This window comes from Salvelinus fontinalis, chromosome 17, assembly GCF_029448725.1.
Source record: "Salvelinus fontinalis isolate EN_2023a chromosome 17, ASM2944872v1, whole genome shotgun sequence".
NCBI lineage: Eukaryota > Metazoa > Chordata > Actinopteri > Salmoniformes > Salmonidae > Salvelinus > Salvelinus fontinalis.
The window spans coordinates 4,597,282-4,621,124 of NC_074681.1; the positions used below are offsets into that span (position 1 = coordinate 4,597,282).

The 23,843-nt window shown below is 42.2% G+C and overlaps 2 protein-coding genes across 3 annotated transcripts in view; both read right to left on the reverse strand.

Moving 5' to 3' along the window:
* Positions 1-555: 555 nt before the first annotated feature.
* On the reverse strand, positions 556-17,418 carry LOC129813611 (succinate dehydrogenase cytochrome b560 subunit, mitochondrial-like). Its single transcript, XM_055865951.1, has 6 exons — positions 17,316-17,418; positions 12,499-12,558; positions 4,883-4,984; positions 1,876-1,937; positions 1,553-1,716; positions 556-1,394 (listed from the first exon to the last, which is right to left on the reverse strand). The coding sequence occupies exons 1-6, from the start codon at positions 17,330-17,332 to the stop codon at positions 1,287-1,289; spliced, it is 513 nt and encodes a 170-aa protein (XP_055721926.1). The 5' UTR covers positions 17,333-17,418; the 3' UTR covers positions 556-1,286.
* A 3,416-nt stretch (positions 17,419-20,834) lies between these two features.
* The window catches only part of LOC129813612 (sodium/potassium-transporting ATPase subunit alpha-2), a 30,084-nt gene continuing 27,075 nt past the window's right edge, over positions 20,835-23,843 (reverse strand). The window contains exons 21-25 of one of the 2 annotated variants that reach the window (XM_055865953.1): positions 23,688-23,818; positions 23,237-23,338; positions 22,550-22,641; positions 22,181-22,228; positions 20,835-21,822 (exon numbers count right to left, since the gene is read on the reverse strand). In XM_055865953.1, the coding sequence (XP_055721928.1) occupies positions 22,200-22,228; positions 22,550-22,641; positions 23,237-23,338; positions 23,688-23,818 (354 nt within the window). In that variant the 3' untranslated portion in view covers positions 20,835-21,822; positions 22,181-22,199. Of the gene's footprint in view, positions 22,229-22,549; positions 22,642-23,236; positions 23,339-23,687; positions 23,819-23,843 lie in introns of both variants that reach the window. The other variant, XM_055865952.1, reaches the window with a different exon arrangement.

Consider the following 23,843-nt stretch of genomic DNA (forward strand, 5'->3'; position numbering starts at 1 on the left):
GTGGAAAATGCTGCACACAAACTGCAGGAGCCTTCATCAATATTTCAGAATAAACATAACTCAAGTCACAGGCTGCCTTTTTGTCTCCACCAACAGCATTTTGGGCAGAAAAACAACGTAATGGACTCGGATGGAGACAAAACTTCTCCCGGAGAGGGCTACTACAGTAGACAGAAATGACTGAAGCTGACACACAAGAGTAAGATCTGACTGGCAAAGTGGCATCACTGGTGATTTGATGCTCTGAGTGATCTACATGAGGATCTATTGCAGATAAATGACATCACAGGAGACAGATTTAGGACACATGAGGTAACTCTTATCCTAAATAGCACCCCATTTCCCCACATAGTGCACTACTTTTGAACAGAGCCCAATGGGCCTTAAGTCAAAAGTAGTGCACTTCATAGGGAGCCATTTGTGCTGTTGACATCATTGTTCCGCCCATAATTGGTGATAAAATGTAATCATATTCAGTTGGATAACAAACCGGGTGATGTTAGGGTCATCTTTCCAGTATTTTGGTTTCATTTCTTCCATCACACAACACTGTCATTTTGTAGCACCCATTCTGTTTAATTTATTTCACTAATATTTTACATGCATTTCACTTAATTAAACTTGAGCACAGCCAGCCTGGGCTCATAGACTAGACATAACATAGTACATCTATATCCGGCACCCGCAAATTAGTATGATATGTCACGTTTGGTATGGTTACACAAGACAGAAGGTTACTTAAGGCAACAATGAAAGTAGAATGGTTGGATGGGTGAATATCGTGAACGTCTAGCAACCCAAAGAATGAATGCGTGTTTGAAACTAATCACGGACAATTTTAGCAACTACTTATGACTTTAAAGATATTCCTTTCACCTCTAATCTACCTAACGTTAGCCACCGAGCTAACGTTAGCCACAACAAATTGGAATTCTTATCATGTTTTGAAAATTTGTAACATATTGTACGAATTGCAATTTGTAACATACCATGCGAAACATCCACAAATTAATATATACACCATAAGAAACGTAGCATATCGTAGTAATTGAGTCGCCCGGATTTACATTTATTATGTTACGTCTACCCCAGAGACCATGTTAGCTGATTGACCAGGCTAAACCTTTCCATGATAAATCACAAAACATTTTAATTATTTATACATTTATCCATTCAAATTACTGTGTTGGTGACACAAAGACCAGAATATGTAAACAAAACCACCCCTTCATCCCACCCTCCATATTCTCCGCCTCGCTTTCTCCTGCCTTCCTCCGCCATGCTGCTCACATGTATGCAAGGGCAGCAATGGAGGTCAGTATTGACAGCGCGATGACCACGTAGCCCGAGCGATACACGTCAGGAAGCGCAAATCCCTTACCGCTGTCCCAGAACTTAGAGAGAGACAGAAAGAGAGAGACAGAGAGAACAGTAAAGAACGAGGGAAAGAAAAGGGGGATACATTAAAGGACAGACATCAACAAGGACTAACATAGCAGTATATTCGTTTTAAGGCGATGACCTAGTGTTATGCGCTGTGGACTTTACTTACCAGATGGCGGATTCCATTCAAGGTGTGGTAGGACAGAGGGAAGGCAATGCCAAACTTAGCTAAACCGAGGAGAGCGGGGCCAATGGACAGGGAGTGGATCAGGTCAAGGTAGTACGGGTAGTTACCTGGCAACACCAACGCTAAGAGAGCAAATGCCGAGATACCTGAAAGACAGAGGACAACATTATGTTTCTAGGACTGTGATCTTGTGGTCTTTTCCATGTACTGTAAAGGAGTAGGGTGAAGTTGCCACGAGACCAATAATGGTTCAGGGAAAAGTTGACCCTGGAGTGTGTTGTAAGAGGTTAGTATATTAATCATACCTCCACTGAGTCCAACTCCCGTGCCTCTGTGTGTGATGGACATCATCATAGGCACCGACCACCTGCAAGACATAGGGTACCATGACAACACACGGCAAGACACAGGGTGCCATGACAACACACGGCACCATGACAACACACGGCAAGGCACACATACAGTATACAAACACAGCATTTGTAGTTCACACAGGATATAAACCCTGTCAATAGCTAAAGATAGGACCCTTGTGTTTTACCTGGTCACATGACCCGATGGTAATATCTAACCCATCCACCATTAAGAGCAAAATCAATAAAAGGCTCTTTACATAATTAGTAGGGTTGGAACGGTACACGTATTCCTACCAAACCGTTTGGTACAGGGACCTCGTTTTCTGTCTGAACTGTGAATCTGAATGAATACTTACAAAAATAGTGTATATGGAACAACAACCACTAGGCCCAAAGGCTACTCCCACACTGTAAACCCCTAGGCCCAAAGGCTACTCCCGCACTGTAAACCACTAGGCCCAAAGGCTACTCCCGCACTGTAAACCACTAGGCCCAAAGGCTACTCCCGCACTGTAAACCACTAGGCCCAAAGGCTACTCCCGCACTGTAAACCACTAGGCCCAAAGGCTACTCCCACACTGTAATCCACTAGGCCCAAAGGCTACACCCACACTGTAAACCACTAGGCCCAAAGGCTACTCCCACACTGTAAACCACTAGGCCCAAAGGCTACTCCCACACTGTAAACCACTAGGCCCAAAGGCTACTCCCACACTGTAAACCACTAGGCCCAAAGGCTACTCCCACACTGTAAACCACTAGGCCCAAAGGCTACTCCCACACTGTAAACCACTAGGCCCAAAGGCTACTCCCACACTGTAAACCACTAGGCCCAAAGGCTACTCCCACACTGTAAACCACTAGGCCCAAAGGCTACTCCCACACTGTAAACCACTAGGCCCAAAGGCTACTCCCACACTGTAAACCACTAGGCCCAAAGGCTACTCCCACACTGTAATCCACTAGGCCCAAAGGCTACTCCCACACTGTAATCCACTAGGCCCAAAGGCTACTCCTACACTGTAAACCCCTAGGCCCAAAGGCTACTCCCACAATGTAAACCCCTAGGCCCAAAGGCTACTCCCACACTGTAAACCCATAGGCCCAAAGGCTACTCTCACACTGTAAACCCCTAGGCCCAAAGGCTACTCCCACACTGTAAACCCCTAGGCCCAAAGGCTACTCCCACACTGTAAACCCCTAGGCCCAAAGGCTACTCCCACACTGTAAACCCCTAGGCCCAAAGGCTACTCCCACACTGTAAACCCCTAGGCCCAAAGGCTACTCCCACACTGTAAACCACTAGGCCCAAAGGCTACTCCCACACTGTAAACCACTAGGCCCAAAGGCTACTCCCACACTGTAAACCCCTAGGCCCAAAGGCTACTCCCACACTGTAAACCCCTAGGCCCAAAGGCTACTCTCACACTGTAAACCCCTAGGCCCAAAGGCTACTCCCACACTGTAAACCACTAGGCCTAAAAGGCTACTCGCACACTGTACACCACTAGGCCCAAAGGCTACTCCCACACTGTAAACCACTAGGCCCAAAGGCTACTCCCACACTGTAAACCACTAGGCCCAAACGCTACGCCCACACTGTAAACCCCTAGGCCCAAACGCTACGCCCACACTGTAAACCACTAGGCCCAAAGGCTACTCCCACACTGCAAACCACTAGGCCCAAAAGGCTACTCCCACACTGTAATTAACTAGGCCCAAAGGCTACGCCCACACTGTAATCCACTAGGCCCAAAGGCTACTCCCACACTGTAATCCACTAGGCCCACACTGTATTCCACTAGGCCCAAAGGCTACGCCCACACTGTAATCCACTAGGCCCAAAGGCTACTCCCACACTGTAATCCACTAGGCCCAAAGGCTACGCCTACACTGTAATCCACTAGGCCCACAGAGTATTCCACTAGGCCCAAAGGCTACTCCCACACTGTAATCCACTAGGCCCACACTGTATTCCACTAGGCCCAAAGGCTACTCCCACTGTAATCCACTACTCCCACACTAATCCACTAGGCCTCGAGTAAATCTGAGCTGAAAAAACATTGTAGGTTCTGTACGATAGCACGTGGTGGGGGTCGATAACCCAGAATTGGAGGATCCTCCATTGTTGTTTAAAGCTCCCAGTAGAAGCAAAACATCTCTCTCTCTCTGTGTGTGTGTCTACCACTTTGTGTAGCCGTTAGCGATGATGCTAATGACAACAGGCTTCTGGTAGAAGAAAAGGCTTCTCAATTTAAAATATTAAACTACAAAGTAGACGAAACCTACCTGGCAGAATAATATCATGATTAAAGGGTATCTACACCCAAAAATGCCTTACATTTTGTCCCCCAGACCTCAGGCTCCCTGGTGGTTTAAGAGTTGTTGTAGATGTAGAACCCACAATGATGCTGTTTTTATATTTTTAAAACGTGTGATTTTAAGAGATGATTGATTTTGGAGAGTGAAAACCAGGGGAAAAAACAGACACCTGTGTAAAAAAATAAAAAATAAATATGGCACTACATTATATAGCTCAAGATCCTGGGGTTAGTTTGAAATATTTTGTCAAATCAAAAAAGAACTACCTTAACAGTTGGCATTTCATTTTCCTGCTGTACCGAAACAGAACCTTAACCCCAAAAACCGCAATTCGTACCGAACCCTGGGTTTGGTGAACAATTACACCCCTAATAATGAGTTAATTTTCTTGCGAGGAGCGCCTGAGTGGTTGTTTTGTGGTTTAAAAAAGGTACTTGCTCCCCTGATCCATAAACAATGTCACAAAGCACTGAATCAAAGCTGTGTGTATTGTCTTCCTATTGGAGTGATCTCTGAAGCAGCCTGGAGACTATGGAGAGTACAATCAGACGAGCACCCTTTCACAATTTAAATTTGACACAGCCATTGCTGAAGTTTCATAATTTATTCATTATTACGCACGTGGCCAACTTACTGGTAGATGGTGATATGTGGCGACATGGGTCGGTTCAATTTGTTGTTTTTGGCCGAGAACTTGTTCATTTCCTCCTTTGCTGTGGTTCCCATTGGAACAGCACTAAAGAAATAGAGAAATGGTACATTAAGAACACGTAATATGCTAGAGAAAAGATACACATTCAATTCCAACGTAACATGTAATTACATTAAAGAATAACAGAGACAAGTGGGCAGGCACATACACCAAGAGTTGGAACCGGTTCAGGGAACAGAACCGAAAACAGGAAAATAATGAAATTATTTCAGGAACAGAACCTGATCTAAAAGTGATTTATACTGTTCCAGAACAGAACCTTCATTTTAAAAGCATGGGAAACCGTTATTTTACATTCAAGGCATTTTCTTCCGGTTCCACAAAAATCATAACACATTTGCCTATGCAAAGCCCTCCCTCTGTCACTCGGAAACACTCGGTAGAAGAAAAATCCAAGAGACAATTTATGAACGCCTCATAAAAATGTATGTGCTGGTCGATAAACTACACGAAGACCACAAAGTCACAAAGGGACGAGTGACAAAGTTAGAAAGAGACCATGCTGACCACCAGGCTGCCATCCTGGAAATCCGCAAGGACGTGGATCAAAAGTACAAGAAGCTGGAAGACGCCACTTCTAAACTCGAGGAGAAATTAGATTATGAAAATTATCATAAGCCCATCAATTTCAGATTTCAAGGTTTCCCCAGAGGCCGTGGAGGGAAGAGACGCAATCTCTTTTCGACAGGAATGGATTCCCCAAGTCTACCTCCTTGCTCACACCCACTGGAAATCGGGAGGACCCATCGCACCCTACGGAGGCAGCTGCCTGGCCAGGTTGCACCCAGGGCATTTGACATTACATGTCTATGGTACCAGGAAAAAGTCTGCATCCTCTCAGCTGCCAGAGCAAAGGAAGAGCTCAAGTACGGAGATGACAGAATAATGATAATTCCGGATCTTTCTCCCACACAACACAAGAGGATGGCTTTCTCCCCACTAAAGAGGATTCATATAGTAACCAAAAAAGTGTTTAACAAATCAAAATATATTTTATATTTGTGATTCTTCAAAGTAGCCACCCTTTGCCTTGATGACAGATTTACACACTCTTGGCATTCTCTCAACCAGCTTCATGAGGAATGCCTTTCCAACAGTCTTGAAGGAGACCCCACATATTCTGAGCACTTGTCTGCTTTTCCTTCACTCTGCAGTCCAACTCACCCCTAACCATCTCAATTGGGTTGAGGTCGGGTGATTGTGGAGGCCAGGTCATCTGATGCAGCATTCTCCTTGGTCAAATAGCCCTTAAACACCCTGGAGGTGTGTTGTGAGTCATTGTCCTGTTGAAAAACAAATTATAGTCCCACTAAGGGCAAACCAGATGGGATGGCAAATCGCTGCAGTGTCAGCAGCAAAGCACCCCTACACCATCTCCTTCATGGTGGGAACCACACATGCAGAGATCATCCGTTCACCTACACTGCATCTCACAAAGGGTAAGGGTAACAAAACATGTCTGCAGCATTGAAGGTCCCCAAGAACAGTGGCCTCCATAATTTTTAAATGGAAGAAGTTCGGAACCACCAAGACACTTCCTAGAGCTGGCCGCCAGGCCAAACTGAGCAATCGGGAGAGAAGGGCCTTGGTCAGGGAGGTGACAAGAACCCGGTGGTCACTCTGACAGAGCACCCAGAGTTCCTCTGTGGAGATGAAAGAACATTCCAGAAGGACAACCATCTCTGCAGCACTCCACCAATCAGGCCTTTATGGTAGAGTGGTCAGATGGAAGCCACTCTTCAGTAAAAGGCAGATGAAAGCCCACTTGGAGTTTGCCAAAAGGCACCTAAAGGACTCAGACCATGAGAAACAAAATTCTCTGGTCTTATGAAACCAAGATTAACCTCTTTGGCCTGAATGCCAAGTGTCAAGTCTGGCGGAAACCTGGCACCATCCCTACAGTGAAGCATGGTGGTGGGAGCATCGTGCAGTGGGGATGTTTTTCAGCGGCAGGGACTGGGAGACTAATCAGGATCGAGGCAAAGATGAACCGAGCAAAGTACATAGAGATCCTTGATGAAAACCTGCTCCAGAGTGCTCAGGACCACAGACTGGGGTGAAGGTTCATCTTCCATCAGGACAACAACCCTAAGCACACAGCGAAGATACACAAGTCTTTAAGATAGATGTACCTGCTATGCATAGCGTCGCCCGAATTAGGTTAATTGTAAATTACACGTATATTGCATAAAAGTCCATTGACTGTTCCCTGTAACATGAAATTGTTTTCAGTCACAAAATAAAAATTGAATTAAAGCGACAAACATCGGCAACAATAATGACCGGACTATTTAGCCCCACTTGAGCATGTAAAAAAAAAAAGGAGGATGTGTTCACGGTCACCAGCCGCACACTCAAAATGTCAACCAAATCGGCATTCCCCAAGGCTCCCTTGAAACCTGTGCTGCGCGGTGACAAAAGCGAAAAAAAGACAAGCTATGACCTTTACCAGACGATACCTAATCATCCCTCAACAATGAAATGGGGACAATTAGGGAATCATCACCATCATCCTGAGTTCACAACCAAAAAGGTTAAAAGAACACTCCTTTTACTTCCCTGTCCATAACAGTTAGTCTAGAATCGACTTCTCTCTTATTCCTGCAGGCAAGGGAAGTTTAACTACTGGGTGTAAGCACTTACCAAGATCTATATCAGATCATTCTGCCCTGCTGGCTTCATTACCCGTCAGTAAAACACAGCCACCCTCAAGAAGGTGGAGGTTTGCCACATATTTACTATCAGATCATTCTGCCCTGCTGGCTTCATTACCCGTCAGTAAAACACAGCTACCCTCAAGAAGGTGGAGGTTTGCCACATATTTACTATCAGATCATTCTGCCCTGCTGGCTTCATTACCCGTCAGTAAAACACAGCCACCCTCAAGAAGGTGGAGGTTTGCCACATATTTACTATCAGATCATTCTGCCCTGCTGGCTTCATTACCCGTCAGTAAAACACAGCCACCCTCAAGAAGGTGGAGGTTTGCCACATATTCACTAAATAATCCCACACATTTGTAACATTTCTGAACACTCATATCAACATATATTTTTAGCACCAATAACAACTCTGCACCCCCCCCTAATTTTATGGGAAGCTGTCGTTGCATATGTGAGGAGGCTAATCATTTTGTTTACCTCATGTGTTCGTAAGACGTAGAAGGCTAAAAGTAGATTTGTTGGAGATAGGCATTTCTTGAAAATGAACATTTGAGTCTGTAATTTTTGTATAGTTGAGTCATCAATGAGATTGGAATACAACAACCTGACGAGCCGACAAAGCAGAAAAACAAAACTACTACGAACATGGAGATCAAGCAGGAAAGTTGCTTGCTTGGCAGATAAGGAGAGAAGAAGCTATTAGAGTTATTGGCTCCATTAAGCTGCCCAATAACACAGTTGTTCAGGGTCCTGAGGAAATGAATCTAGTCTTTAGGGAGTTTTATGAAAACATTGTACAAGTCTAAAGTGGATGCCCCTGCTACAATGCATGAGTTTTTGAACAAACTCAATTGACAAGCTTTAACTGATGAGGATAGAGAGTACTTGGAGAAAGAGATCACATCTGAGGAAATTAGAGAACCCATTTTCAACACTGCAGGGGGAAAACCACCAGGGTTAGACGGATTTCCTATTGAATTCTATAGACCCTTTTTACGCAAACTAATTGAGCCTCTTCGCAATATATTTAACCTTGCCACAGAGACAGAAAAGCTCCCAGACGCACTTGAACAAGCACTGATCACAGTTTTGTTAAAACCTGGGAAAGATCTTTTGCTTTGTGGGTCACATAGACCAATATCTTATTGAACACTTCATATAAGATTCTTGCAAAGAATCATAGCTCTTAAGACTAGATAAGGTTCTTCCTGACTTGGTTGAAAGGGAACAAACTGGCTTTGTAAGAAACCGATCATCTCCTGATAATATGAGAAGATTATTTAATATTATGCATTATGTAGAGAATGACCAAGAACCTGTAGTGGCGGCTTCATTAGAAGCGGAAAAAGCTTTTGACTACATAGAATGGAACGACCTGTTTGCAGTTTTACAGAGGATGAATATTGGACCTCAGTATGTAGGTCTGATTAGATTACTGTACAAATGTCTGGGGGCTCAGATCATAACTAATGGAAACGTTTCCTCACAGTTCTCCCTATCACGTGGCAAAAGACAGGGTTGTCCCGCTAGTCATCTTTTTCTTTGGCTATAGAGCCACTGGCAGAAGCTTTTAGATCTCATCCATCCATGGTGTTCATATAGGTGCACATGAACATCTGGTCTCACTATATCAAATCAAATGCATTTATTTAGCCCTTCGTACATCAGCTGATATCTCAAAGTGCTGTACAGAAACCCAGCCTAAAACCCCAAACAGCAAGCAGTGCAGGTGTAGAAGCACGGTGGCTAGGAAAAACTCCCTAGAAAGGCCAAAACCTAGGAAGAAACCTAGAGAGGAACCAGGCTATGAGGGGTGGCCAGTCCTCTTCTGGCTGTGCCGGGTGGAGATTATAACAGAACATGGCCAAGATGTTCAAATGTTCATAAATGACCAGCATGGTCAAATAATAGTAATCACAGTAGTTGCTGATGACATTCTGCTTTACCTCACCAAACCAGAAATGTCACTCCAGGAATTAGTTGACATCCTGAAAGAATGTGACCTTTTCAGGATATTAAATTAAAATATTGAAGAGTATAATTGTGCCTTTTAACAGGGAAGCTATGCAGAACCCAATCTTAGACCAGCCATTTTCTTTGGAGACTTCAGAAAATGACATATCTGGGATTGCAAATTCCTTCTGAAATTATTAAGACATCAACAGAACTATTCTCCACTTCTCAAAAAGGTTGGAGAAGAATTAGATAGATGGCGGGATTGACCAAGTTCTCTTATTGGGCAGGTCAATTGTGTAAAGATGAATATATTACCACAATTCTTGTATCTTTTTCAAACCTAACCCTTTCCTATTGCCAAAGTTTTTTCGTACAACTTAATAGGAAGGTGTCTTCCTTTCTATGGAAAGGGAACCCCCAGAGTGAAACACACAACTTTATTCAAACCATACTCAGAAGGAGGACTTACTCTATCTGACTTCCAGTTGTATTACTGGGCATCTCAGCTAAAAGGCTGTGTGGGTATGGCAAACAAGTTCCCCCTCTTGGGAGACAGAGGAAGAGCGTCTTTCCCCGGTTTCATTGGCATCTATACCTTATATTAGCCCCACCTTAAGCTTTGCTAGGTCTCATAAACAACCGTTTAATTAAAAACACTTTAAATATATTGATTGAAGTCTGTAAACAGAGGGGGAAATCGATCTATATATGAATAAAGACCTTTCTATAAGAACCCCATCTTACCCAAACCCCTGAGACATGGCATTACATGTTGGTTCAACAAAGGAATGAAAACATTTGGTCATCTATATAGAGACGGTGAACTACTATCCTTTCAACAACTGGCATCTCATTTTCAGTTACCTCAAACTCATTTCTTCAAGCACCTACAGGTTAGGCATTATGTTGCCACTCAACAGGGAGGTGAGGATTCAGTCCATGAGTAAATCTACACCTGATAAACTGTGGCTGGAAAGGAAAGAGGTAAACAGGTTTCATTTGTTACATGTACTCTGGTCTTCAAGCTCTGTTGGGGAACGATGAAGCGTCATGATGACCTTGGTCTCATTGTTGAGGATGAGAAATGGGGCGAGTTCTTTTTAGATGCTCAGCATCTTTCATTTAACACAAGGCTCAAGTTGATGCATCAGCAGTCAATGCAGCCAATAAATGCAAAGCTTTGATATGGAAAAGTGACACTCTGCCAAGCAGATGTGGCTGAAATAACTTTCTATATTCCATCTGAAAAAATAACATACATAATTTACGTAATAACCCCTGTGAATTGACTGATGTCTAGGGGGACTGTCAGCAGTTTGAGTCATCACTTTAGCTGCCTCATTTTCTTAATGTATTATTTGTTTTTGCATTGAATAATATATTTTCTAGCATTGGATGTGAAGGTCATTCTGTTTCGTTTTATTGTTGTTAATCATTGAAGCCAATACCGGATGAGGGGAGGTGTCCACGTGTTTGGGAATGAAGGCTTTGGCACGAAGTGCTCCCATTTAGCATGCTATTTTGTGTAGGTGGGAGGAATAACGGGGAATTATCTGTGTCCCATTTTGTTGATTGTTAAATCCTAAAATGGAAATAAATATATTGTAAAAATATATATATATAATTAAATCTAGTGCTGCTCTACAAGCGTGTTAGCTAGAGAACATTAAACCAACTCAGAAGTTCAAAGATATTCAAAGTTCCTCTATAGAAGCCACTCCTCTGTAGGTATAACTCTGTGGGCCTAACTCAGATAATGCATGTCATAAGATGCTCAGCGCTTCAAGGCAAGCCTCCTCCATCCTCACCCTCAAAATGTCAGTTGCATCTCACACTCCTACACTGTGACTGTCAGCACACTGTGTGTGTTTGTCTTTCATTATGATTAAACCATGCTGTTACGGCAAAATACAATTTGCTCTAAACGACTTTCCTAAACAAATTAAAGCGCTTACCCACTCCCCACCAAGCTGCTCTACGTGCCCTGATTGGTCTGGTAACTTAATGTCGAGCTAAATGTAAAAATATATACACTACCGTTCAAAAGTGTGCGGTCACTTAAATGTCCTTGTTTTTGAAAGAAAAGCACATTTTTTGTCCATTATAATAACATCAAATTGATCAGAAATACAGTGTAGACATTGTTAATGTTGTGAATTACTATTGTAGCTGGAAACTGCTGATTTTTAATGGAATATCCACATAGGCGTACAGAGGCCCATTATCAGTAATCATCACTCCTGTGTTCCAATGCCACATTGTGTTAGCTAATCCAAGTTTATCATTTTAAAAATGCTAATTGATCATTAGAAAACCCTTTGCAATTATGTAAGCACAGCTGATAACTGTTGTTCTGATTAAAGAAGCAATAAAACTGGCCTTCTTTAGACTAGTTGAGTATCTGGAGCATCAGCATTTGTGGGTTCGATTACAGGCTCAAAATGGCCAGAAACAAAGAACTTTCTTCTGAAACTCGTCAGCCTATTCTTGTTCTGAGAAATGAAGGCAATTCCATGCGAGAAATTGCCAAAAAACTGAAGATCTCGTGTGTACTACTCCCTTCACAGGACAGCGCACACTGGCCCTAACCATTATTTATAACCTTGTCAACACCTCGACTATATTTCCTGTTCATTTTTACAACTGATTTCCTTTATGTTTTCATGGAAAACAAGGAAATGTCTAAGTGACCCAAAACTTTTGAACAGTAGTGTATATTTCAGAGGTTTAAAAAGGAACGGAAAGCAATGATATAAAGCAGTATTTGTGGGGTTTGAACCAGTTCAGAAATGTATTTTGCTGATCGGAAAAGTGCAACAGAAGAAAAAAAAAAGAATGGTTCTGTTCAGAACGAAATGATTGGAAAATAATTTCAGTTCCAACACCTGACACACACACAAACACACAAAATCTACTCACTGTCTGTAGAAAACACCAAACTGAGGGCGGGACAAACAAGTGCCCTGTCGGGCTAGTGTCCTGTGAGAGAAATCAAACAACATACATTTAGTAATGTTAGTAAAAACATGGTTTAGTAGAAACAACAAGCCACTTCCTACTTCTTACTTCTTCAGAGGAGATTAGAGGCTACACTTATAACTCCCCACTTGATATTGGTGAAACCATGTTGAGCAACCGCTGAAATAATAATACGCACAAGCAAATCAGAGTTCAACATTTTCAAGGATGTTTATGTTCAAACTAGAGCTCTGCTACCCGACTCAGGGCCTGTTTTTCCATCAATAACTAGGGTAGGGCCTGTTTTTCCATCAATAACTAGGGTAGGGCCTGTTTTTCCATCAATAACTAGGGTAGGGCCTGTTTTTCCATCAATAACTAGGGTAGGGCCTGTTTGTCCATCAATAACTACAGTAGGGCCTGTTTGTCCATCAATAACTACAGTAGGGCCTGTTTTTCCATCAATAACTACGGTAGGGCCTGTTTTTCCATCAATAACTAGGGTAGGGCCGGTTTTTCCATCAATAACTAGGGTAGGGCCGGTTTTTCCATCAATAATTAGGGTAGGGCAGGGCTCTGGTATCACCAAATTGAACATTAATATTTAAAAGCTGAGGCATTTTCCTCATGCTCTGCTACGCAGTAGTCATTTGACTAAGATAATAAGAGATGGTGTCAGAAGTGCTTCAACCTCGGTCAAATATAAGACAGGAGAGATTATTTCACTTAGTCTAAATTAAGAGTGACGAGAAGTTGCTAATAGCTCTCTAATGTCTGGTCATTGAGAAGAGCAGCCCAAGTGCAGTCGTTACTGTAGGTACTCACAGACCGAGCTGCCATGGACAGAGAAGAGCAGAGCAGCACATGCATTTACTAATGGAGGAAGTTTGTCAAGGTTTAAAATAATCACAGTATGTTTTTGTCAAATACTATATTGGTTTGGGCTTACAGTCAATTTGCAGTGAACATTTTTCTTGAGCGGTTAGTTGGGGGGCTGGAAATCAATCAATTAACTTAGACTAATTGATTTCCAGCCCCCCCAACTAACCGCTCAAGAAAGAGATTGTCCATCAGCTGAAGGTAGTTGGGTACTCATGCTCTAAAATGTTAACACGGATCGCCTGTGGTGCGGTTATGGAAACATAAGGAACGTCTCTTCCATATCAGCGGAAAACGTTTTTTTTTTAATTACTACACACATGTATAGGGTCAGTGGTCGCATTGGCTTTCAGAAATTAGAATTATCAAAACGCAGACCATCAACAAAAAAATCACCTGCGTGTTATATTGAAAATCAGCGGGTTTTTTTGTTGCTTCAATAGAGTGAGATGGAGCATGAACTATAGTTTTTCTTCACACAAAATACATTTGTGCAACACATTCGACAGAAAATAGTTTATCACAAGACAACAGAAGTGAAACGCTATTTGGCTAGCAGCCACACAAGTAAATTAGCTTACAATAAAAAAGCAAGGTATCTTTTGCAAAAACAATGCATGGTCATCATATATCTAATGTTTATCATAGAAAGAATTTAGCCAGTTACATAATTTAAATCTTGCAACCGGAGAAAAACTACACAGGAGGAAAGTACGGAAAGTACCGGAGAAAAGTAGCTTAAACAAAGAGGAAGAGGTGAACGAGAGGCATAACTTGGCCCAAAACCTGTCTTCTCTAGCAGGTGTTATTTACATTAAAAAAAGGTTTTGTATGGCGGTCAATAAGAGTGTGTCGAATTTGGTTAACAAACAAATGTAATGCTTATTTGCTACGTGTGGCTTATTTGATCGCGTATACATTTTCGTAATGATTAGATTAGGCAACAGAGAAAATACACTTTACATCGGAGTTGTACCTGTTGTTCACACGCATCTATCTGCTCTCTCATTGGCCCGAATGGTCCCACCTGATCTTGCCTCCTCCCTACTGCCTTCCATTTTTTAAAAGACATTTATTTTAGTTTCCGGAGAGGCCACTTCAGTATCCGGTCAATATAACGGATAATCTGTTGCTACACATCAGTCCGAGCGCGATCTGGCGATCCAGTGACAAGAGCAAAGTAAATATCTTATCTGACTTGAGAAGTGCAAATGAAGCACGAAATTAGTACTTTTCAATTCATGATATGGAACGAACCCTGCCCGAATCCGAGCAGAATTTACAATTAGAAGCATTTTAGATGTACGTGTACAAAACGCAGCAAGATATTTTTTCTACGTTTAATCTTTCCCTTTTCTGTTTGAAAAATGCTCAATTCTGCGTTAACGCACCCCCAGGGGGTGAGGGTTGTTGTCTACACAGCCATATTTCCATGTTACAGCGATTGTTTACAGGAAACAGGCGGAAGACAGAGGCTTACCTGTGATAATTAGCTATCTGAGTCCCCAAACACCTGCGTATAAATGGAAGACTGACGCCTCAAACGTGTTGTCACTGAAAAATACTATCGGCTGCAACTGGAGTATTGGCTGTTTTGGCTGCCAGACCCAATTCACCTCTAAACAGAACATCTAAGGTTCTTGGAATAGAAAGTAACGTTAGGCTCAATTTAACTTTTTTTTCTCCAATTATTATTTCTCACTAATATGAAAGATTAGGTCCTTGTGCTTCCAAAACGCAAGTGACATGTATTAATGTTCAGATTGAGCATCAGGTCTCTTAACTAAACTCACCTATACAGAAGTTTGGACACACCTACTCATTCAAGGGTTTTTCTTTATTTTTACTATTTTCTACATTGTAGAATAATAGTGAAGACATCAAAACCACGAAATATTACTTTCAAGAAATGTTAGATTCTCCAAAGTAGCCACCCTTTGCCTTGACAGCTTTGCACACTCCTGGCATTCTCTCAACCAGCTTCCCCTGGAATGCTTTTCCAACAGTCTTGGAGTTCCCACATATGCTGAGCACTTGTTGGCTGCTTTTCTTTCACTCTGCGGTCCAACTCATCCCAAACCGTCTCAATTGGGTTGAGGTCGGGTGATTGTGGAGGCCAGGTCATCTGATCCAGCACTCAATCACTCTCCTTCTTGGTCAAATAGCCCTTACACAGCACAGAGGTGTGTTGGGTCATTGTCCTGTTATAAAACAAATGATAGGCCCACTACGAGCAAACCAGATGGGATGGTGTATCGATGCAGAATGCTGTGGTAGCCATGCTGGTTAAGTGTGCCTTGAATTGTAAATAAAATGTAAAAAAAAATCACTGATAGTGTCACCAGCAAAGCAGCCGACACCATCACACCTCCTCCTCCATGCTTCACTGTGGGAACCACACATGCAGAGATCTTCTGTCCCCTTACTCTGCGTCCCACATTTTGGGAACCAAAATTCTCAAATTTGGACTCATCCGACCAAAGGACAAATTTCCACCGGTCTAATGTCCATTGCTCGTGTTTCTTGGCCCAAGCAGGTCTCTTCTTATTGGTGTCCTTTAGTGGCTTCTTTGCAGCAATTCCACCATTAAGGCCTGATTCACTCAGTCTCCTCTGAACAGTTGATGTTGAGATGTGTCTGTTAACTGAACTCTGAAGCATTTATTTGGGCTGCAATTTCTGAGGCTTGTAACTCAAATTAATTTATGCTCAGCAGCACTGTCTTTCTTTCCTGTGGCGGTCCTCATGAGAGCCAGCTTCATCATAGCGCTTGATGGTTTTTGCGACTGCACTTTAACTTTTAAAGTTCTTGAAATTTTCCAGATTGACTGACCTTCATGTCTTAAAGTAATGTTGGACTGTCGTTTCTCTTTGCTTATTTGAGCTGTTCTTGCCATAATATGGACTTGGTCTTTTACCAAATAAGGCCATCTTCTGTATACCACCCCTACCTTGTCACAACACAACTGATTGGCTCAAACGCATTAAGATGGAAAGAAAATCCACAAATGAATTAACAAGGCACACCTGTTAATTGAAATGCATTCCAGGTGACTACCTCATGAAGTTGGTTGAGAGAATGTCAAGCCTGTGCAAAGCTGTCATCAAGGCAAAGGGTGGCTACTTTCAATTATCTCAAATATAAAATATATTTTGATTTGTTCAACACTTTACTACATGATTCCATATGTGTTATTTCGTAGTTTTGATCTCTTCACTATTATTCTACAATTTTGAAAATAGTAAAAAGAAAAATGCTTGAATGAGTAGGCATGTCCAAACTTTTGATTGGTACTGTACGTGTAATGTAATGGAACTAAGTCTCATTATCAAGGGCTAGCTCCCAACACCTGTGTGTAACTTTAGAATGTGATATAAAAGGGGCTTTGTTCAAGAACCGTATCACAATTGTGAATTAATTGACGTTTAGATGGGGTATTTGGCTGCCGGAGTGTCTAACGTTACCTCTAAAAATAACATACAATGTCCTTGGACCTTAAGGACTAAAGGTAGGCTCCTTAAGAGTACATATGGTGTTAGCTAGCTAGAATACTACACAAGTAATCTAGTTAACTAGTTATATACATGAAACGTAGAAGCATTGCTTCCATAGGAATGTAAAGCTCATTGTAGCGTGCATAGCTATCAAAATAACTTGGAGTAAATCTAAAATCTTGTCACAGGATTAGCTAGCTAACTAAGCATGCTAACGTTAGTATGTGTAGCAAGCAACAATGTTACGACGATAATAGGGTGAAGCAAGCTCTCTGGCTAAATAAATCTATTTGAACACCACTCTAAGACAAATTAATAAGTATTACACATATGTCTAACAAACAAACGAAATGTGAACATAAATAAACTGTCTCAAAGTTAGATAAAGCACAGGTAACTACTGACCTTAGAAGCAACGCCATTGTTTCTTTAAAAGCTGAAACAGGATATGGCGTAAACGGATGTTATTATATTTTTCCTGACGGTCCGATTAGTGCTAGACGGGATATCAAATACCCTGATGGTCCCCGTGAGAAGGTCAGAATGGAAGGTCAAAAGGCCTAAGGAAAAAATTATCTACACCAAAGATTATCTATTACATTGAAAAAATTGAAATACATGTCCTCAATTATTGCAGGCAAGCGAGATCAGGTGGGACCATTCTAGCCAAGCAGAGGGCAGATATGCATGTGAACAACAGACATACATAGTTTTTCTCAAAGCTCCGGAATACCATGTGATCCACTTATATCAGTACATTTGTAACAGCCTAAACATGACAAAACTTCTATTAGATCAAATAAGCTTTGTGTAATTCGACACTCTCTCATAGACCTCCATGCAAAAAAAGGGTTTATCTCATGGGAACACATTTTGGCCTGAGTAAATCCTCTTCTCCTTTTCCTCTCTGTCTACACTAAAACTGATTTTAGTCTATTTGAAATGCTTTTGTCAAAACTTGTTGAGATTTCCCTGAACCCTGCAGCTGTTAGATGGATTATTTTTGCCAGATTGCAACCATTTTAGGTTTATACACCCCATCCATGATAGGTTAAATTATCCCAATAATGAACTAAAGGAGACTGACATTACTCCTTATAGTCCAAAGATCTTACCTGTTCTGTTTAGAGGTGAATTGGCTCTGGAAGTCAAAACAGACAAATACTAAATGTGAATTGATTCTCAATTTTTAGATTTTTTTTTTTATACCTTTATTTAACTAGGCAAGTCAGTTAAGAACAACTTATTATTTTTAATGACGGCCTAGGAACAGAGAGTTAACTGCTTTGTTCAGGGGCAGAACGACAGATTTTACCTTGTCAGCTTGGGGATTCCAACTTACAAACTTCCGGTTACTAGTCCAACGCACCAAGGCTACCTCCCTCCTCAATTGTGGTACAGTTCAAGCAACATAAATCCCTCTACTTTCATATCACATCAAAATAATTTCACAAATGCTAAATACACTACATACAATGTTTATAGTGGTATTTATCACAGTTGCAAGCAACAGTATTTTTCAGTGACAATACAGGTGTTCGGAGACGCAGATAGCTAATTAGCACAGGTACAGTGCATTCGGAAAGTATTCAGACCCCTTGACTTTTTCTACATTTTGTTGTTGTTGTTGTTCGTTACAGCCTTAAACGGATTAAATAAATAAAAATGTCCTCATCAATATACACACAATACCCCATAATTACAAAGCAAAAAAGGTTTTTCAACATTTTTGAAAATGTATTGAAAATTAAAAACAGAAATACCTTATTTACGTAAGTACTCAGGCCCTTTGCTATGAGACTCGAAATTGAGCCCATTGATCATCCTTGAGATGTTAATACAACTTGATTGGAGTCCACCTGTGGTAAATTAAATTGATTGGACATGATTTGGAAAGGCACACACCTGTCTATATAAGGTCCAACAATTGACAGTGTATGTCAGAGCAAAAACCAAGCCATGAGATCGAAGGAATTGTCCGTAGAGCTCCGAGACAGGATTGTGTCAAGGCACAGATCTGGGAAAGGGTAACAAAACATTTCTGCAGCATTGAAGGTCCCCAAGAACACAGTGGCCTCCATAATTCTTAAATGGAAGAAGTTTGGAACCACCAAGACACTTCCTAGAGCTGGCCACCAGGCCAAACTGAGCAATCAGGGGAGAAGGGACTTGGTCAGGGTGGTGACCAAGAACCCGATGGTCACTCTGACAGAGCTCCAGAGCTCCTCTGTGGAGATGAAAGAACCTTCCAGAAGGACAACCATCTCTGCAGCACTCCACCAATCAGGCCTTTATGGTAGAGTTGCCAGATGGAAGCAACTCCTCAGCAAAAGGCACATGAAAGCCTGCTTGGAGTTTGCCAAAAGGCACCTAAAGGACTGACTATGCGAAACAAGATTCTCTGGTCTTATGAAACCAAGATTAAACTCTTTGGCCTGAATGCCAAGCATCACATCTGGAGGAAACCTGGCACCATCCCTACGGTGAAGCATGGTGGTGGCAGCATCAGGCTGTAGGGATGTTTTTCAGCGGCAGAGACTGAGAGACTAGTCAGTATAGAGGGAAAGATGACTGGAGCAAGGTATAGAGAGATCCTTGATGAAAACTTGCTCCAGAGTGCTCAGGACCTTAGACTGGGGTGAATGTTCACCTTCCAACAGGACAACAACCCAAAGCACACAGCCAAGACAACGCAGGAGTGGCTTCGGGACAAGTCTCTGAATGTACTTGAGTGGCCCAGCCAGAGCCCGGACTTGGACCCGATCGAACATCTCTGGAGAGATCTGAAAATAGCTGTGCATTGACGCTCCCCATCCAACCTGACAGAGCTTGAGAGGATCTGCAGAGAAGAATGGGAGAAACTCCCCAAATACAGGTGTGCCCAGTCTGTAATGTCATACCCAAGAAGACTCAAGGCTGTAATCGTTGCCAAAGGTGATTCAACCGAGTACTGAGTAAAGGGTCTGAATATTTATGTAAATATGACATTTCCGTTTTTTTTTTTTTATATAAATTTGCAAAAATGTATAAAACCTGTTTTTTCTTTGTAATTGAGGTATTGTGTGTAGATTGACGAAGGAACAAAAAACAACAATAATTTAATCAATTGTAGAAAAAGGCTGTAACATAACAAAATGTGGAGAAATTTAAGGGGTCTGAATACTTTCTGGATGCAGTGTAGTCCACTCTGTCTTCCATAAACAAGCGCTGTAACATCCGGATGCAGTGTAGTCCCCTCTGTCTTCCATAAACAAGCGCTGTAACATCCGGATGCAGTGTAGTCCCCTCTGTCTTCCATAAACAAGCGCTGTAACATCCGGATGCAGTGTAGTCCACTCTGTCTTCCATAAACAAGCGCTGTAACATCCGGATGCAGTGTAGTCCACTCTGTCTTCCATAAACAAGCGCTGTAACATCCGGATGCAGTGTAGTCCACTCTGTCTTCCATAAACAAGCGCTGTAACATCCGGATGCAGTGTAGTCCACTCTGTCTTCCATAAACAAGCGCTGTAACATCCGGATGCAGTGTAGTCCACTCTGTCTTCCATAAACAAGCGCTTTAATATGGAGATATGGCCGTATGGGAACACTAACCCCATAAAGGTGTGTATCAATTTAACCTTGAGATTTAAAAAAAATTCTCCCTGATATGAAAGATAAGGTCGTTATGCTACCAAAACCGTACGTCAAACGGTGTGTGTTAATGTTCAGACAGAGCGTCGCTGCTCAACAAAAGACGCCTTCGTCCAAAGACTCTTATGTGTGATGTAATGGAACTGAGAGTCATGATCAAGGGCTAAGGTCATACAGGCTGTGTATTGACCTAGGTAGTGGATGCGCTTATCATTCATGACCTAATAGTACTAATGTTGTAATAATATATTTGGTAATAGGGTTACAAAAAAGGACAAACATCATCGACCGCTTTGTTCAGATTAACTTTATTTCATATCGAGACACATTTCAGAGCAATTTATTTTCACACAACACCTCATCTCTCATTTTGTGTGTCCCAATGGTACCCTATATTCCCTGTATAGGGCACTACGTTTGACCAGTGCCCATATGGCTCTGGTAAAAATTAGTGCACTGTGTATGGGATAGGGTGCCATTTGGAACGGAGCCCTAGCCTTCAGGACTGATGATTGATGCAATTCATGTTTTGCTTTTGAAGTACATTTTATTTGGTGAAGCAAAAAAACGATTTAGGGTGCATTTTTATGCTACAGCCGTTTTGCAACATCTTGTTTGTTTGACATTTGGGTTTTGGAAAGTCCTTCCAGTGTAGTTATTGTCAAAACTCAGTAATATCAATCACAATTACAGGCTTTCTTTGCAACAGTATTCTCTATGATAACCAGAATGGTGTACTGCTCCTTGCAATAACAGACCAATTGTCTGACGGACAAACACAAAGCACACACACATAATGTAAAAACACACATACTCTGAGTATACAAAACATAATGAACACCTGCTCTTTCCATGACATAGAATGACCAGGTGAATCCATGTTAAAGCTATGATCCCTTATTAATGTCACTTGTTAAATTGACTTCAATCAGTGTAGATGAAGGTGAGGAGACAGGTTAAAGAACGATTGTTAAGCCTTGAGACATTTGAGACATGGATTGTGTATGTGTGCCATTGAGGGTGAATGGACAAGACAAATCATTTAAGTGCCTTTAAACAAGGTATGGTAGTAGGTGCCGGTTTGTGTCAAGAACTGCAACGCTGCTGGGGTTTTCACGCTCAACAGTTTCCCGTGTGCATCAAGAATGTTCCACCACCCAAAGGACATCCAGCCAACTTGACACAACTGTGGGAAGCATTGGAGTCAACATGGGCCAGCATCCCCGTGGAACACTTTTGACACCTTGTAGAGTCCATGCCCTGAATAATTGAGGCTGTACTGAGGGCAAAAGGGGGTGCAACTCAATATTAGGAAGGTGTTTCTAATGTTTTGTACACTTAGTGTACACGCACGCACGCACACACACACACACACACACACACACACACACACACACACACACACACACACACACACACACTAGCAGCATTTACAGTGTTAATATAGGCTGATTTCCAGTGGTAATGTAGGCTGATTTCCAGTGGTAATGTAGGCTGATTATGTAAGCTTGTTTGTTATTTTCAAAGACAAAATGCAAATTGTAAGGTAGTTTTGCTGTTCTTTGCTTAGCGAGACCTTGCATACACACGTACTCACTCATTCACATACACACAGACTCACAGAAATTCAGACTCACAATAATACTTTTCTGAAGGTTAGTAATATGTCTCCAGTTCCACCCAACCTGTAACAGAGAAAGATTAAAATGCGTCAGACAAGAATGATTGGATTAGTCATCATTACATACCATTATCTCTTCCCCTTAGTGCTTTAATATGACAAAACCCTTTTAACTCAGTGACTCTCTGATCCCCACCACATCAATATGATTATTAACATGACTGATTAACATGGAGCAAATAACTGTCATGATGAATGATCTTTTGTGAATCTCTCTTATTAGTCTCTTCCTTACAGAACAGATACTCAGTGACAGACAACTGGCATCTTCTGTGACTCTCTGTGTCCCTCTCTCTATGTCATTCTATGTCACTATGTCACCCACCTCCAGGATACCTCCTGATGATGAGCTTGCGGACCTCATCGTAGATGAAGATGAGAAGACTGTAGGGGAGGGCACAGAACCACCAGGAGACCCTGAAGGAGAGATAGGGAGAGGGAGACAGAGAGGGAGAGAGAGATAGAGAGGGGGAGAGAGACAGAGAGGGGGAGAGAGACAGAGAGGGAGAGAGAGATAGAGAGGGGGAGAGAGACAGAGTGAGAGAAAGAGGGAGAGAGAGATAGAGAGGGGGAGAGAGACAGAGTGAGAGAAAGACAGAGAGAGACAGAGAGGGAGAGAGAGATAGAGAGGGGGAGAGAGACAGAGAGGGGGAGAGATAGAGAGGGGGAGAGAGACAGAGTGAGAGAAAGAGGGAGAGAGACAGAGAGGGAGAGAGAGAAAGTGTTTGATGGAGTTCATTGTAAAATCTATTCAGGTACATGCTGAATCCTTGAGATGATATGAGGGTGTGATCTGAGCAAGGCGTGTGAGGGACTTGTTTTAGGAGTGTTTGGGGTATTGCAGAGTGGAGACGTCTGTCGTACTAACTTCAGAGGATACAGTTCATTGTAAAATCCACGGAGTTGAGGGTGTGATATGAGAAAAGCGTGCGAGGGACTTGGGGGTAGAATTAAAGACAAGGGGTATCGGGGATGGGATATCCTTGTGTTTAGGGTGGTGTGTGGTACTGACTTCAGGGGATACATGCGGAGGGCGATGTCCATTCCTGGGCAGTAGGATAAAAATGCAGCCAAAGCTGTCTCAGCAAACAGGCCGAAGATCAGGATCCGATTCCTGTTGAGGAAATGGAGATGGCAGAGTTGGCCAAGACACATTTAGAGTTTTAACCAATTAAAATATATATATATTTTTTAAATTGAACCTTTATTTAACTAGGGAAGTCAGTTAAGAACAAATTCTTATTTACAATGACGGCCTACACCGGCTAAACCCAGACGCCGGGCCAATTGTGCGCCGCCCTATGGGACTTCCAATCACGGCCGGTTGTGATACAGCCTGGATAAATACAGGACAAACTTATACAAAGTAAAAAATCCTATTCCCTATATACAACAGTACACTACTTTTGAACAGAGTCCAATGGGCAGTGCACTAGTGTGCCATTTGAGACTTTTCCACCCACTTCATGCCCTGCTGAAAGACAGAGTTCCTCCTGGTCTTGCAGATAATCACATCGGCCCACTGCACCACCACGATGCTCACAAAGAACGAGGTGTGACACGTGAACTCAATGATCTTCCGTTGCTCGTAGGTCTGTGAAAGGAAAACACGTCATAGT